Below are 17618 nucleotides of genomic sequence, written 5' to 3'. Positions count from 1 at the left end.
ATCAATACGTAAAAACAGTTACATAAAATTTTCAGATGTAGAACATAACTGTACTAGTTTAGGCAATTACCGAAGTTTAAAAGTAAAATCATGCTTCTTTGGTAATACTGCTGACCATACCTAAATGCTTTAGGCCCAAATCGTAAACAGTTTTCAGAAGAACACAGAACCTGCCATACAGCCCACTGCTTTCCTTAATGTCTCCCCCTTTTACAGATGGAGGCACAGAGGGGTGAAAAATGGGCTCATCACAGTGAGTAAGTGTTGGATTTGCTCTGTCTCTGGGGACAGACCACACACCCAACTCCCTGCCCCCACCCTGTCTACTTCTGGAAACACGCTCTACATGGGCAGCGCTCTGAGGCCTACCACATCCACAGATGACAATGGACTACCTCCAACAGGAAAAAGCAACGTCCTATCATTACTTTAGTAACAGGAACATTAAATTTCATCATAAAAGAGCTGAATTTTAGAACTAGAGAGGAGTTTTAATGCAGAAACGGAGTGCACTTGAATTAGCAGGTGTGTATGTGACCATGGATGCTTTCTAAGAGCTTTCAAACAATGCTCTCCTGTGACAGAAACATTTCCTTACAGTGTTGTAAACTGTTGAGATGCTTAGAAGTTGTGAAGCAACCCCAAGCCTAACACTGTTGAAGTATCACTTCTTTCGATTACTGGGAAATTTTTCTTAAAATTGGCTTCTTTTAGTGAATGAGACATAGTTTTCCCAAAAACCCAGCTCGAGGGAGTCTTGCTGGGCTACCTCAGACAGATCCCCATTCTTGACATGGATCCTGGCCATGCTGTCCAGCCATGTCTTCCTGAGCTCGGGAGTGCTGGCGTAGGACTTGGCCAGACTGTACTGGAGGTCCACCAGCATCTCCGGGTCATTCTCATGCTCCTTCATCTGGGCGGTGGCCATCAGAACTGTGCGTATCCTTTTGGTCAAGTCCTTCACGTCCGAGGAAAAGGTAGTGTGCTAAAACAAGGGTGGAAGAAGGACACGTGGCTTTCAGCTGTGTTCTGCCTCTCCGCATCCATACTAGATGATGAGGCAGTCTTGAGGGTCACCCACCTTGATGAGCCTGTCACTGTTGGCACAGTTGTTGATGATGGACAGGGACTGCTGGAATCTGGTTCCCCCGATCCCAACAACATCTGCTATCAGCTGGCTGACGGAAATAATGACCTTAGGGACACACAAATGTGAACAAATAATTTCACCTTCAAATGACTCCCCAGACTTGGCTCCTGCCTTCAGTTAGGATGTGCATGAGGACAGGGCAAAGTTTTGAGCACAGATCATTCCAGTGCAGGAAACAATGTCTGAGTCATCTTCTTCCCTTCCAAGAATCATTTCAGAAGATGATTTTGCTATCCTTAAGTATTTTGTTTGCATAGCAAAATGCTCATCAGGAAAGTGTAGAGGCATGAGAATCAGATAAGCCTGTATCATTTGGATAGTCACTTACTTTCTCTAATAAACAGGGAGACCTTATCATTTACCTCCTTGGTTAACTGGTTTGAATGTATACCCACTAAATATTCAATAAGTGGACTGTCCTTTGCATTTTTTATTAAAACATATACATATTAACTATGCAATGGGGGGGGGGATCTGTCTTTATTGGTGTCTGTGATATGCTCTGCCTTTGCCCAGTCACTCAAGCTAAAACATGGATTCCATCTTTATTCCCTCCTTTTCCTTCACCATCCCCAGGTACCATCAATCAATAAGTACTGTCAACTCATTCTCCCCTTCTTCTAACCTTACCATACCTGGTCCAAGACACCATCCCCTCTGGCCTGGATTTGACCATGGTTTCCCCAAAGTCTTTCCAGCTAAGGCCTTGACTCCCTTGATCCATTCTCAGCAATAGTCCAGGCGATCCCTCCAAATATGCAATGACGTCTTCTCAAGTTGTTTTCACCCATATTCTTTACTTCACTGTAAGGACCTTCTCCAGTTCCCTGGACAGGCCCTTCCCCTTGGGCATCCGTCGCCTGGAACATGCTTACCTTCCAAACCTGCTAACCCCTATTCAACTTTCACATCTTCTAGAAGCCTCCCTGCCCCAGCCAGATGCCCCTCCCCTCCTCAGTGCACTCAAGTTCCCCTATTACAGCACTGGGGACAGTGTATTGAGAAGAGCTTCGGGGTTTGTCTGTTTTCCAGCAGACTGGAAGTGTGTCCACATGGAGTGTGAACACTCCATGAGGGCCAGGAGAGTGTTCTTTTTTGTTCATGGTTGTATCCATGAATCTTAGCACATAGTTTGCAAACAGTAAGTATTTGTTTAAAAAAGGAATAAACACAGAGATGGAGAAGGCACTCCTACATGAGTTTACAGAAAAAGAGAGCCTACAAAACCACATAAGACTTTTCCATATCTTGCATGGTTCCCAGAGCAGAGCATTTGGGACATTTTGACTCTGGAGAGATTGCAGGTGTGTCAGTATATGGAAGACAGAAAAGAACCACTTTGGGGCGCCTGGGTGGCTCGGTCGGTTAAGAGTCTGCCTTCAGCTCAGGTCGTGACCTTGGGGTCCTGGGATCGGGCCCTGTGCTGGGCTCTCTGCTCAGCAGGGAGTCTGCTTCTCCCTCTGTGCTCACTCTCTCTCAAGTAAATAAATAGAATTTTTTTTTTTTAAAGAACCATTTTGGACTTTCTGTGTTTTACCTAAGATGTCTGCTATGAGGCACCCTCATGCAGATTCTAATAGATGGTGATTCAATGGAATTTCAGTCAGTCCAATATTGAGTCAATATTTAAAAAGTCAATTTACCAACAGAAATGCACTTTGGGCCCAAATCTTACAATGTAGAGAACGAAATAAACCAAACCAGTAAATGTGACTTTCCAGTTTTCCATCTCAAGGCCAGATCTTGCCCTACGTACACTGAGGTAAACGGGTGAATGCGACGAAGTCTTCCTGCTAACACAGAATCCCACAGAACACAACTGCGCTGCAGAGTGAACTACACGCACCTGCAAATGTGTGCGGACGAAGGACTTCTTTCCAGTGTAGTCGAAGTTGTTCCTCATGAGGAAGTACAGCAGCTGGGAGGCCTCAGTCCTGATGGAGCTCAGCTTCGAGTTGCAGCCCTTGAGGATCTCGTAGCACAGAGCTGCACACATGTCAGCCCTCCCTTCGTAGAACGTCGAGGGGAACTAGGTGAACGCCAGAGAGCAAGGGCAGGTGGAGATCAGTGCGCCCTTCAACTCCAGGTGCAAAGCAGACAGGATGATCTTCAACGAGGGCTTCCCCCAAGGAAGCAGCTTACCTTATAAATGAATGACCTTAAGGCAGTGAAGACATTTTTTAAAGCTGTTTCAGACTGATGTTTTTGAAGAAAACACAGGTAGACATCAAAAACTTTTTTCATGAGAGGATTATGTCCATGGTCAGCCAGGAGCTGGTTCTGAGAACACACAAGGACAGCTTGGTTAGTGAGACACACCAGACATGCCTACTCCTCAAAGGTTAAACATCCCAGGTACTAAGACAACTTATAATTTAAACTCTGCCACGAATCTCCAGGAAAACATAGAATCCTCATGTAGTACGAATAAACCTGTAACTAAATTTCTGTTTTGGAGAGTTTTTTTTTTTATTTTTAAAGAGTTTATTTTATTTAAGAGAGAGAGAAAAGCAAGCATGAGTGGGAGGAGGGGCAGAGAGGGACAGAAAGGACAAGCAGACTCCATGCTGAGCATGGAGCCCAACTTGGGGCTCGATCCCTCGACCCAGAGATCATGACCTGATCTCAAAATCAAGAGGTGGATGCTTAACCGACTGAGCCACCCAGGTGCCCCTTGCTTTTTCCTATTAAGGGAGGGACTAATCATAAAACTTCCTAGCAAACCGTAACATGGCTTGAAAGACAAGTGTTCCTCAGTACTGATTTGGCTTCTCTTTATTTTTACTGTATACCAGCAACCAATTCAGAGGTAATCTTTGTGATATCTTAATTCCAACAAAGAAGTGCCCTTACAGGTGTCAGCTGATTAACGGGCTGGAAAAAATATCGAAGTGAGGTATATGAAGTAAGGTCCTCTAAAAGCACATTTGTGGGGGGCCTGGGTGGCTCAGTTGGTTAAGCGTCTGCCTTCAGCTCAGGTCATAATCCCAGGGTCCTGGGATCGAGTTCCACATCAGGCTCCTTGCTCAGCAGGGAGTCTGCTTCTCCCTCTGCTTCTTCCCCTGCTCCTGCTCTCGCTCTCTCTCAGATAAATAAATGAAATCTTTAAAAAAAATAAAAAGATAAAATTAAGTTTGTTTTTTCCAGGCTTCTCAGGCACTCTGTTAAGCAATGAATAACCAGACAAGCTTGGTAAGGTGGGAAACATACAGGCTTTGATCAGGCAGCATTTATCATCTGCACAGGTAAACTGAGTCTTACTATTCTCGTCTGTAAAATGGCGACCCTAGAACTGACCTTGCACAGCCACTGCGATTACGCGAGTCAAGTACAGAAAGCATGTGATGCATACTTGGGTCTGGCTCAGTAAGTGTTGGCTAGCAGGATTTTAACAGGTCATGGGTTTTACTCAACAAAGCAAAACAAGAGGGCCAACAGTTCATACTTCTCACCGTTCGGCCAGATTTTCTCACACCAGCAGTAAATTCATACTAACTGAATGCCTTGTAAACCTGGTTGCCGAGCTAGAAGCCAGGATGCAGCCACTGTGTCTAAACGTGTGGGACACTACAGAGCTACACCTTCAACTACGCACAAAGATGTGTGTGTTTGGGAGAGGGCACACGTCTGCATTCTGCACAAGTAGGCAAAGATGATTTTAATAAAAAAAGGTCAGGAGGCCAGTATCTCAAACTAATCTTACAATTGTGCCAAATGACTGGAGATAGCTTATGGCCAAGTAATTCTGTTAAACAGCAAAGTATGGCTAGAGTATTAGTGTTAAGATTTACCGCCTCTTACTTTGGAGAAAAATTTTACTCAAGGAATAAGTTTTGTTTTCTTAGGTCCAGTGATTCACAGATGAATGCACAGCTGGTAGGACACCTGGAATTCACAGGGATCTTTATAACATGAATACTGAGGCACAGCACTGAATTTCATCATGTGAAAGAGAAACAATTTAATGAGCAGAAAATGGGACTTAATTAACTGAATATGATATAATTCTCAACCATGAGCAGCTGTTCACCAACTGGAAAAAAAAAGGTTGTTTCCAGTGTTTTGGGAACTGCTTACATGGTTTGTTGTCTGTGAACATTACTTTTCCCAGGGGCCACCGTTCTCCCTAATTATGGCTGGATTAAGGTTTGTGCAGATCTGGATGTGAGCTTTCCTTCTCTCAGCACTATCTGCTGGAGACATCCAGAAGAGATGGTGCATACAAAAATCACCAGGAGCCCTGGTCTTGCTGTTGAACTGGCCTGTCTCCAAGTTCTTACCCCAGGAGTTAAATTTTCCTTCCTCACTCTCTCTGGTCAAGGTTGTGCTTCCCGTTTTCAGGATTTAGTCTTCTTGGGTTCTGATCCCAAAACCAAGAATGCAGTTAAAATCACTCACACTAAGATATAAGTAACTCCTCATTTCAAGGGGTAAAGGACCTCTTACCCTGGACACACCCCCGTGTACCAGCTGCCTTCTGTAATCTTCCAATCAATTTTCTTTCCTCCCTCTCTCTGCTGTCTCTTTTTCACTAATTAGAAAGTTATATACACTAAATATAAAAAAATTTTGAACATTTAGAAAGGTCCACAGCAGGAGGGGGGAAGCAAAAACAAAACCACCCTTCACTTCTCCACTCAGAAATCAACACAGGTAACACCAGAGTGTATCTCACTTCTACTTTTTATCCCTGTAGACTTATAGTGAGGATAGGAAAATTTCATTCAGGAAAGTAAATGAGACACTAAGACAATATGAAAGGCATGACTTCTCTCTAGCAACAAGGTGGAGCATAGGTTATAAATAAATCTCAGGAACTGTCTGATGTGGATGCAGGTTTGACTGTTATAACACGTCCTCCTAGGGGAAATGAGCCTTTCAGAGAATGAAGACACAACATCAGTAATTTTTAAAGATCCAGGAATAGGATGTAAACGACTTTAAACCCTCGGTACCAAAATGAGATGTCTAGAACCGTGCTATTTAAGACAGATACACCTTTCCTGGGCATATGGCACTGAGTTTTATTTAGACAGCGCTTTAAGAATCCACCTCAGAGCAGAGCTGTTTCAGTTGCAAATGCTTACCAATCACTAAGGTGACCTAATCTCATGTGTCTTTGCAGACCAGGCTTATGGTTGTGTAAACCACACCACAAACTCCCTAGAAGTACCCAATATCCAAGTGCCTCTGACCGTAATGGACTGATTCTCACCAGGCAGCTCAAATCAAGAAAAGGCACAAGGTAGAATTGCTAAAAATACGTTCTCAGGTTAAATCTGTAAACACATTAAAAAAGATTACCAACTATTTAAAGGCCAGGGTTGACTTGGGATCGTGTTAATCACAGACATTGTAAAATTACCAGAGAAGAATCGTATTTTTCTGCATGTAACGACCTTGGTTTACAAAACACACCCTTTTATGTATTAAATGAGAGAACATATGTGAAAGCATCCAACACAGGACCAGCATCTGGTAAGTGCTTGGTAATATTCTCCTCTTTTTTTCCGTATGGGATCATTCAACTACCTTGATGTCCCTCAGCTTATCTTTTCTCTGTCCCCACCCTGCCACCACCTCCCACCCAACGCCTGGCTTAGTGGGTGGAGAACGAGGGCTTTGGCAGGCCAGGTGTGCAGTGATCCTGGGCAAATTTTCTGACCTGTCTCAGCCTCTCCTCATCTGTAAAATGGGGATTAAAGATCCACGAGGCCAGGCTGTTGTGAAGATTAATGCTTGAGGCACAAAAGGCACTCAGTAGCAGGGCTTAAATCTTTTCAAACATTTTCTCTCATTAAGAATGTGTTTTCTTGGCTACCTTTGGCAACTTACTAGACGTGGTCAATTCAGAGACTCAGTCACGATAGGGCTTTATCTGTGGAAGATGATTTTTCTCGAATTACGTCAGCTAACTCAATGCAATAATTTAATTTTTCTGAAATGCTCCAGATGATGCCTCAGCTGAGTAAATTATTTGCAGGGCAAGATCCCAGTGGCTGCTTTGCCAGTGGGCCTCAGGGACCTGTAATCTAGGCCAGGTAAGCCTGCAGTGGGGCATGACGTCCCTTCCCGCTGTAGCATCTGCCCATCTTCCCACTTTTTCATGGGGGCGCTGAGCTTTAAATGTTTCTGCACACAGGCATGTAGACTTTGAAAGAGATCACCTCAGCACTCAAGCTCAATCCTCCCCCTGGGTCTGTGCACTTCTAACAAGCTCCCGGGTCTGCAGCTGCTACCGGCTGGGGGACCACACTCCGAGAGCCACGAGAGTGGAGGCTCCGTGGAACAGGACATGGCTGCCCCCACACTCATTCGATGAGGGTCTGTATTTCGTCTCTCCACTGGGTTCCTAGTAATGACATTTTGGGGGGACGTGAGTGGCGTGGCTGCTGAGAAGAATAAAGGTATCGCCTAATAAAGTGACATGATGTCAGGGTAACTATTTTTACCCTAATAAAGAAATGTGCCTTATGAGAAGCAGAGATAAGGTAAAGCAGAAAATGACTTCGGTTATCTTTTTCAAATATCCTTGGAAATACACTGTTTCAATATTCATAGCATTATCAACACTAATTCAACTTCCTTCTTCTGCGCTGGAAATGGAAGCAATCAATTAGCAAGACTGCGAAGTGTCAGGTTCCTAAAATCAAACGAATGGCTTGCGAGACCATTTCCATCTACTTGAATATTACTTGCTGAAACCTAAAAATAAGACCGAAACCACCTTTTATTTTCTATCCTTGAAATGCTTCTATCACTTAATCTACTGACATATTTTTTTTTAAATTGTAAGAGGTGAATGTGTTTCTACTTATTGCTCTTCTATATATAAATAGCTAATTTTAACTGCTGCTACATTTGGATATTCTCATAGATAGTAGGGGCAGAAATGTCTGATTAGGTTCCTATACTTATCATCCTCGAGGGCACAGAAAACCGTGTTCCCCAGGTGGATGCTTTCTTCTGGCCAAGAGTTAACCACCTCCAGGGACTGCTTCCATCATGTGCAAGTGTGCAGCACACCCTGACCAGCTAAACTTTATTTCAAGGAATTCAAGTCATTAACCATGGAACGCTTTCATTAAGGTATCTTAAGGATGAGTGGTTTCTTTACAGGGGCAAAAACAGTTGCTGAAATAAAAAATACAACACAGGAAGTTCTTGCTGGTTCCACTAAACGAGCAGAATGAATTTAAAAGGTAAAGCTCTGACCGCGCCCAGCTGTTCAATACAAACCTTAAATGCCAGTGTAAACAGAGAGAGTGTGTCTAGAGCCGTGAGGCACACCTCAGTAGCGATGTTGGCTTCCAGCAGCGACTGGTGAAGAACGTCGGCGTCCGAGTGGCCGTAGCCTGCGTGGATTACAACACAAGGTTACTGCCCGGTGACTGCAGACAAAGAGGCTGGCCGCACAGTATGGTCGCAGTCAACTTTTGATTATTTACAGAAGGCTTATTTCCCTTTTTCAGTGGTGGGGTGGGGGTAGGTAATTAATAATGTGTCCGTTCAATTAGAACTTTTTCAGTTCTGGAAGGGAAAGAAGAGCAGCAAACATGTCCTGTGTGCTATGTGCCAGCCATAACTCTATGAACTTGACATGTATTAGCTCATTTAATCCCACAGCAGCCCTGTGAAGTATGTACATTATTAAACCCTCCGAGCAGAGAAGGAAACTGAGGCACAGAAAAGCTAAACAGTTTGTTGGGGGGAGGGGGCGCCTGGGTGGTTCAGTCGTTAAGCGTCTGCCTTCGGCTCAGGTCATGGTCCCAGGGTCCTAGGATCGAGCCCCGCATCGGGCTCCCTGCTCCACGGGAAGCCTGCTTCTCCCTCTCCACTCCCCCTGCTTGTGCTCCCTCTCTCTCTCTGTCAAGTAAATAAATAAAATCTTTAAAAAAAAAAAAAAAGAAGAAGAAGAAAATGAGCCGGGGGTCAGGCTGCTGGCCCCTGAATCCAGCTCAGCCACTTGCTAGCTGTGTGACCTTGGGCAAGTTATTTGACCTCTTTAGGCCTTAGTTCCCTGATCTGTAGAATAGGGATGATAATAGTATCCACCTCAAAGGGTTGCAGTGAGCATTCAATTGGTTAAGATCTGTGAAGTTCTTAGAATAGTGCCTGGCACATGGTGGATGGCCGTGTCTAAGTGTTGAATCGATAACATAAAGATCTGTACGATCAGCCAGAATGACGAGTGATAATCAAGAGTTGACTGCACTGCTAATAGTATTCTACTTGCTTTATCAAAAAGCATGAAAGCCAGTACATGTCTGAAAGAAACGTTTAAGAAAAGGAAAGGACTTGAAGAATCATAATTTAAATACAAACTGGTATCTTCTACATGCGGCTGTAAAAATCAACTTAGTCCTGACATAAATGTAGCTTGACATACAATTTGAGATATTAAATTATGAAATAATATGCATTAGCAGAAATACATATAGGGATGCAGAGATGTTACAGTACTGATCCAGAGGACAAAGAAAGATGGCAATATAATAAAACATCATATAATGTCCTATTCCAAGGAGCAAAAACAAATCAACACTTACTATGTAGGTAATTTTCTTTATGCTCCAGAGAGGAGAACATTTTCTATATAGATCAGGGAAGTGAAGTAGAGAAAACCTAGAGAATTTTCTTGAGGCCAGTAATGGGAAACAAAACCCAGAAACTACACTCCAAATTCCTTATCCAGGTCACTGTATCACAGTACCTATTATTAAGATAAAATAAAGTAACTAGCATGATGTTATTCTTACTTTGATAAACGTCAGAGTTAGAGTGATTTTTAAAAGACTACAAAAGAGATTTCCAAGCTGCCGGGTTGGTCTCAAAATAGGCTAAAAATACTATCATGTGTTTTCATCCAGTGTTGCTCTGCTTTTAGAAGGGTGGTTCTGAAGCTTTGTGGTTGTGGACTGCATGATTTTCACACTGCAACAGAGTTGATGTGCCTTTAGAGGGGCTCCCTAACACCCTGGTGCCATGTAGTTCTCTTTATGTTTGCTTTTTTGGTAAGAAGTCTCCCGGAGAAAGAAAGATGGATGTACTTTGGTACTAATTTCAATGCACTGCCTTTGTAAGCTAGGGCATCACCTCATTCGACATGGTTTGTTTGGTAAGATTCAGAGATGGTGAAAGAGGAAAACAGACTGTTAATTATGGCTAAAGTGATCACAAACTGGGGGAGGGGGGGATACAACACCTTTTATTAGACCAACCAAAATTATTGGTCAAAAAGACCCTTTGAGGGCTGCTGAAGTTTTATAGTCTGGGTGAAATCATATAAGGAACTTGTTTTGGTGATCATTTTAATATTTTTCTTGGCAAAGAACTGAAGTTTTCTTTTTCTAGGTAACCTCTTGGCTAAGTGTATGCAGGCGTGATCATTATAGATGCAAATGCCTACACACTGAAGAATTTCCACAGTATTTACTTTCAGCTGAAGGTCTGGACCCATTCAGGACTGGAATTTGGTGATATGTTGTTTTTAAAACACAGTATCAATGGCCACGCTAAATGAAGTTTTTATGTAATTATGTATACGCGTATGGAAACATGACAATGACAAAATTTCTCTCAGCTCTTACATCACCCGTGAATCTTGACATTGTATATCTAATCTCCTTAAGGGTAACAGTCAGATTGATATAGAAATGTCTGCCTGTGTCTGAATCATCTAAGAATAAAAGAAATGATCCTTTTAAGCCACAACTGGTTATAATTTTGTTTTTCCTTAAACTCCTATCTCAAAAAATCAGCAATATTCCTGAGCCAGTGTTATTAAAAAGTCCCTAAAAATAAAGGGCAGCGTGGAGAGGTTGTCTAAGTGGTAGAGACTGCATGGACAGTTCACCGAGGAGGGATACTCCCATGCAAACTGCTTGTCTCAACGCCTAGAACTAAGTTGTGCATGAGGAAAGCCTTTAGTCATTGGTCACCATGTTACACGCCAACCCAGGAAAATGAAACGGACTTGGTACATCCAAAAAGGGGTCTTAAGAAAAAAATGCAATTTCTTAAAATATCGGTCAGCAACGTTGTGAAGCTGATTAAGCGGATTCTCACCGGGGCAAGTAAGGAATGCTGTGTTAACCTACTGATCTCCCCTACTGAATAGTGGTGCCTTGAGGCACAGGGCACTGACTATCTTCAGCCAGGCTGATCAGAGAGAGGAGGAGGACTTCCTTGATGTGCCATCTTCGGCACACACGTCATGGAATGCTTTAGTGTCCTTAGGACTCACTGCTCACATTAACACAATTTTCATTCTCTTATCACTCTGATCAATGATTTATTCTAAAATCCCCAAATCAAAAAAAAAAAAAAAAAATCCCCAAATCTTTTAAACACACAGAGGCCAAGGATGAGATTTTCCCCCCCTCTAATGTCATCTGCTATGTTAAGACTTAATTAACTTACTCTGTTTAATAAACTCCTGTTACTAGAACAGCTTGACGGAGTAACGCTGACCACATCGGTAAACCGTCTCCCCTCCCCAGTGCCACACCATCAGAAGTGATGTGGGGGGAGGGACACAAACACTCGCCTTTTCCAAATGTCAGAGGACATTTGGGCTCAAAGCGAGATACATATTCTTACAGGAGACACTTTCTTTTCAACAGGTGCCTTTACCCTTTATGAAACCAGAATTCTTGTTTTTATTGTTAATTTTTTTCTTCTGGCCCACATAATATGAATCCAGAAAAATAATACATTTTATGAGAAAAAAGTAAATACTACTGAATGACAAGGAATCTTCTTGCTAAAAGAAGTCCCTAAACGTGGAAGACCTAGCCCCCTAGGACTATAGTATTAACTCCATAATATTAACTCATGGTCTGTAGCTTTTACTAACTGCACATATTTTTGCAAAGTATCAGAAAGATCAGCCTCTACATTATCTATTTGTTCTTCTCTGTCCCACTTTTATTGCTAAGAATATTTTCATCACAAATGAGCGAAGAGTAGACAGAATAAGGAATAATATCCCAAGGCAAAAATTATGTGATTTGCTGTCTGTCCTCTGATTCACACAAAAAACCAAATATGCTCAAAATGATTTGTGGAATGAGTCTATAATCCCAGAGTTTATACCTGAGGAAATGGTGACGCCATCTGCTTTCTCTTCTCTGAAGAATACCTCAACCTAATGTTCAGCTGTGTCTGAAAATAGTACCTGGTATGGGATATACATTCCAAACTGTGAAAACACTTGGTTTAAGCATACATTGTAATTTAAAGTCCTTTCTAAGGATATTAAAAATATAAACATGCCTGACTTTAAAAAGGCATTGTGCCAGACTTTCTCAGTCCTGAAACCCCATCAATTGCAAGAAGTACCAATGACTGGCTGCCATAATGGATGTAATGTGCAAGATAAACATGTGAGATAGGTCTGTTATAACTCTAAGATATATCCTGATATTAGAAATGCTAGAAAATGTGCAAAAATATATTTCTAAATCAAGGAAACCTGCCTCAGAATAAAAAAAAAAGTGGCTTCATGAACAAACATTTCATTTACTGTCTTGAGTATATACTTTTAAAGCATCCAAGTCGATTTTTTACCTTTTTTTAAAAGATATATTGTCATGCTTAAGACCTTCTGAAAAAAGGGGCACCTGAGTGGCTCAGTCGGTTAAGCGTCTGCCTTCAGTTCAGGTCATGATCCCAGGGTCCTGGGATTGAGCCCCATGTCGGGCTCCCTGCTCAGTGGAGAGCCTGCTTCTCCCTCTTCCTCTGCAGCTCCCCCTGCTTGTGCTCTCTCTTGCTGTCTCTCACTCTATCTCAAATAAATAAAATCTTAAAAAAGAAAAAACCTTCTGAAAAAATATTAATATTACCTCAAAGGATATATGTGTTCTCTGCATTTTTCCTGTTGATTCAATATTATATACAGTAAGGGAATTTAATTATCACTGATACTCACTGTCTTGCTTGCACTTCATAGATGTCAAAGAATTTCAGAGTTAGATGTGGTCTTATAAGCCATCTCATCTAACTCCTCACCTCCCCGTGTGACGTTTAAGAGACCTGGACAATATCCCCAGTGGGTCCTCATCCAGTCTCTGTTTTCACACCTCCAGCTCCAAGTGCCCACACTAGCTAATGGGCAGTTCAGTTAGAAAATGCTTTTCCATAATGACCTGAAATCGAATTCTCTGCAACTTAATCCGATGACCTTGAACTCTCTCTTACACCGAATTATACAAAATGCAGGTTTTCTTCAAGTGTTTCTACCTCTTGTCTGGCTTTTCGCCCTATCATACCAGTGGGAAATATCAATTATCATGCAAATGAATATATTCCTAGAGCAATACGTAACAGCGAAGTAAATGCAAACTGTTATTTTGTATGTTTTGCACATGTATCACTTACTTGCAAACATGTCTGACTTAGCTTCCTTCCCACAGCATGGTTTATGTAAAATATTCTACATGCAGCAATCACTTTCAATTTGCCATTTGACACAAATAGCTTCTGTTGATACACAACAGGATGAGCTTTACAATAAAAAGGTCAATGTCTTAATGTTGTAAACATTTACTTTTTGTGTATCTAGGTAATGACCCAAATATAATGAATCTCTATCTTCTGAGTGTTTTTGAAATAGTGAAGACTATTTGGCCACAGTGGGATTTATCATTTTCATTATTTCCTATCAAAATCCAAGAGTAAAGATAAGACCCTGCCATGGTTACATGTAAGGTGCATATGGTGTCTTTCCCACGACCTACATGGATCTGCTAATGGGGGCACAAAACTTGGCCTCCACTGGATTAAATTTCTGGCGGTCCTCTGCTGCCCCCAGCTGGTCAAACTGAGGCCTGACAAAGCCTCTCCTCAGAGAAAAAGACAAAACAAAAAATGCAGGTGGTGTATATGGGGAGGGGGCATTCTTCCTATTTTTATTCTTTTCTAAAATAAATTCAAAATAAATTCCAAAATAAATTTTAGACTCTGGCACCCTGCAAATCTCTCACATACTGGATTTACATCATATTGGTTGGCCCAACAGAAGGTACTGTATTCATTGTTAAAGAGGACTTTTAAAAAAAGACATATATGGCTACAAATTTCCCATAAAATACCTAGGCACAGGTGTAAAGAAATCATGTATGTATATATACGTATACATGCTCACACACATACACATGTATACATACAGTATATACTGCTTTTTCTGCGGCTTCTGGGAGAACTGACAATTTGGAGCTCAAAAAGCCAACAGAGGGAAAGGCTAAAGTCACTTAGATACATCATCAGATTTAGAGATGTAAGTGGAGACTGAGTTCTAGGAGAAGATGCAAGGACTGTGAGACACCAGAACCAATTTGGGATGAGCAGGAATTGTAGGAACACAGGAGAAGGCTAAAAGAATCAGCTACACACTGTTTATAGGGAAGGCAGAAGGAGAGACACTGATTGAGGATGGTGTCACTGAAAACTGACTGAAGCAAAAACCACAGGATGAAAGAGGAGAGAGGCAGGAAGGACGGGCTCTCTGTGGGTAGCAGGAAGAGAGAATGGGAATCAGCCATGTTAGCAATATGGTGCTTGGCTGCAAAACACAGCCAGCTGTCTCTCTCGTCCAATTCAAGCCACCATCGCAGAATCTGTTTGCAGTGGGAGGAGCTGCAGTCTATCTCAGTGGATTAAGGTTATACATTCATGTGTTGATCATTCGTTTTACTTTTGTTTGTTTTCTGTGTTTCCTAAATGATTATCTTTGGAGTCGGGGACTTGGTCTGCAGATTGTTTTTTTTTTTTTAAGTGCTTTAGAGTTTAAGTATTTATTCCAGCTGACAGTGAGGTAGTGCCTCTGTTATAAACTATCAAAGGCAGTGTGGCAAGTCCTGCAGAACAGTGAGAATTTAATTTGTTTGCTAAATAGGAAATGACAACTAAAAACAACAAAACTTGTTTTGTTTGTTTCAACCCCTTGTCTGCAGAGCTAGAAAAAGCCCTAACTGACAAGATATGGAAAAATCAAGTATTGTAGCCTGAGATGCATCATGAACATACATCCTGCAGCGGAGTGTAGGACTCAGCACTAGCTCTTGAACGCCACCGATTCGGTGTGTGGCAGGCAAATATAATACTGATCTAAATTAAGCTTAGAATTTTACCAAGAGAGTCTATACCCATTCCATCGAACTTTGCTGGGATGAAAGAGTGGATAGCTGCTGTATTTCGATGCCTTGGCCTTCTTACTCTGAACTATTATCAATTTAAAGCACTGGGAATATTGTCTTTACTCTTAGCCTATATAAAGAAAGAGATAGGAAGATCACAGTGAGTGGAATTCTTATGATTAGAAATGATGAGAAGATATTAATAACTATACATTAAAGGCATTACTTGGAGTGAGAACAAATAATTGTCTACATAAGACAGTAACTAGCTATGTTATGCTTGGAGAAAAGATGAAACAATTCAGAGAACACATCACTAACAGAAATGGTATTTATTATAAATGATGGCATCAGTTTTTTAAAATACCGCATGGTTGGTAACTTTTAGGTTTTCTGCTTTGAGAAACCTTTAAAGAGACAAAACACTTAAGTTTCTAGAAATAGTATATGATGCCATGTCTCCTCTGGGGATATGAAAATGGTAAATTAAAAAATATGCTCCCACTTTTTGGTAGAACCTCTATTGTGAAGTTAGAAAGCCCCAAAGTTAGGAAGGCAAGATGAACAAAAGGTCTCGGTTTGCAAGTGAAGCGGCCTCATAAGCAGACTTCAACCTGATTAAATCTTACCATTGTCTACAGAAATTCCAAGCACACTTGATATCTTTCTCACACTGAAAACACAGAAAAAGTCACTTTGTTATTGGCTTTTCCACACCCTCACAAATTGATTCATGGGCTTAATGTTTTCACAGCAGTTTAAAGATTAACATACATTCAAAGCTGGAATGTCAGAATGTGGACACTTGATCAACTACATGCATGGGCTCAGAAGAACGAAAGGAACCTGCCCCAGATGTCCTCAGGACTTGCACAGGGAAAATCCAAATATTAAATTAAAGATATCAGAGAATGTTTGGCTGTCAAACCCACCAAATTTTACGTTAAAAATACTGAATGGAGGGGGTTGGGACAAAGGGTCCAGCACTTTAGGTCTGGTGCCGTAGCTGACCATGTTCCACATTGTGTCACTCTCCTCCAAAGAAGGGAATTTCGCCATGAGCTCTTCATCCCACTTGCTCTGAGCTGGAAGAAAAGTCAAGTTGGTGATGTGGTGTGGTGCGGCCTGGGGCTCTCCCCTCTGAGATGTCACATGAGATGGCTGGCTGTTACGATGGTATGTCATGGGACTTACTGTGGTTAAAAGTGAGAGAGTTATCCAGGCTGCCCAGCTGCTGCAATCTGGCATGCATCATTCCTGTTCTGTTACGGGAAACAGGCAATGTCTGAGATTTTCGATCATGAACTATGGGTCCCAACCCCTCCTGGTTCCTGCAACATGAGTGAAATGGGGTAGAAGCAAAAGTTAGACTTGTTACACTGCAGCGAGACGAGGAGGGTTAGTGAGGCCAGGACACAGCACAAGGGGACCGGCCACACTCCGACCAGGAGCAGCGCGGCCTGCCTGGGGCCGGGTGAGCCGGAGACGCACACACAGGTGGCAGCTCCTAACAGGTTCACAGCAAAGCACCTGATGACGAAGAAGCAAAAACCAAGCCAAAGCAGGGAACTTTTGAGTTTTAGAATGTACTATAGAGATGCTGCTTGTTAAAAATTGGAGCATCAGTCCGACATGGTGCTAAAGGTTAGCGTTCTGACAACTGCCAAACACCATGAATCTTTTCCGGTTATATATGTTATTAAAGAGCAAAAAAAAAAAAAAAAATTTTTTTTTTTTTTAATGAAAACAATGCATTGGAAGAAACAGAACAAACATGCAATGAGAGGGATTATATGAGGCGGTTTTAACACCTTTATTCTTACCCAGGCAGGAAGGAGAAGAGCCACACACTTTGTTAAACTTGTCAGCAGTCAAGTAAAGAAAATAGAAAAGTGATCTGGGTTAGCAATCAAACAGCTAACTTCCTACTGTGTACCATCACCAGAGCAGATGAAAAATGAGACCCGTGCTGGAATGACACCTGTCCCCCGGCCCGTAGCCAACCGTCTCCCTCACTGTGTTATTGTGTGGAGTAGAACAGGGCATGCATGGAGTATCATCGGGCAACATGCTGCTGGGTGATTTCAGAGGGACACAACGAGAAGACGCAGTATTCATCAGACCGGACTGCCACGGAGGGCAGACATCAACAGCGTTCAGACTCCTGCTCAGGATCTTTGTCACATGGAGCAGAAACCACAGGAATTTTCTATAAAGCAGGGCACATCTTTCCACAATGCACATAACAAGCAACACCACCTTCCACTCCCACCTTCCTATGCCCATCTATTTTTAGGACAGCCCAAGGAAGCACACTTTTACATGCAAAT

General features: G+C 42.1%; 1 protein-coding gene across 27 annotated transcripts in view; it reads right to left on the bottom strand.

Moving 5' to 3' along the window:
* Positions 1–17618, bottom strand: part of DOCK9 (dedicator of cytokinesis 9) — a 327271-nt gene that overhangs the window by 77432 nt on the left and 232221 nt on the right. For 18 of the 27 annotated variants that reach the window (XR_013446892.1, XM_078070150.1, XM_078070165.1 and 15 more), the window contains exons 38-43: positions 16483–16619; positions 8390–8505; positions 3293–3430; positions 2997–3179; positions 1082–1195; positions 770–985 (exon numbers count right to left, since the gene is read on the bottom strand). Coding sequence is in view for 26 of the 27 variants with exons in the window: in XM_078070150.1 (XP_077926276.1) it covers positions 770–985; positions 1082–1195; positions 2997–3179; positions 3293–3430; positions 8390–8505; positions 16483–16619 (904 nt within the window). In the remaining variant the exon portion in view is untranslated. Of the gene's footprint in view, positions 1–769; positions 986–1081; positions 1196–2996; positions 3180–3292; positions 3431–8389; positions 8506–15917; positions 15962–16482; positions 16620–17618 lie in introns of all 27 variants that reach the window. The other 9 variants (XM_078070157.1, XM_078070162.1, XM_078070153.1 and 6 more) reach the window with 2 other exon arrangements.

The sequence above is a fragment of the Halichoerus grypus genome, chromosome 4 (genome assembly GCF_964656455.1).
Source record: "Halichoerus grypus chromosome 4, mHalGry1.hap1.1, whole genome shotgun sequence".
Lineage (NCBI taxonomy): Eukaryota > Metazoa > Chordata > Mammalia > Carnivora > Phocidae > Halichoerus > Halichoerus grypus.
This window is presented reverse-complemented; position numbering and strand designations above follow the sequence as displayed.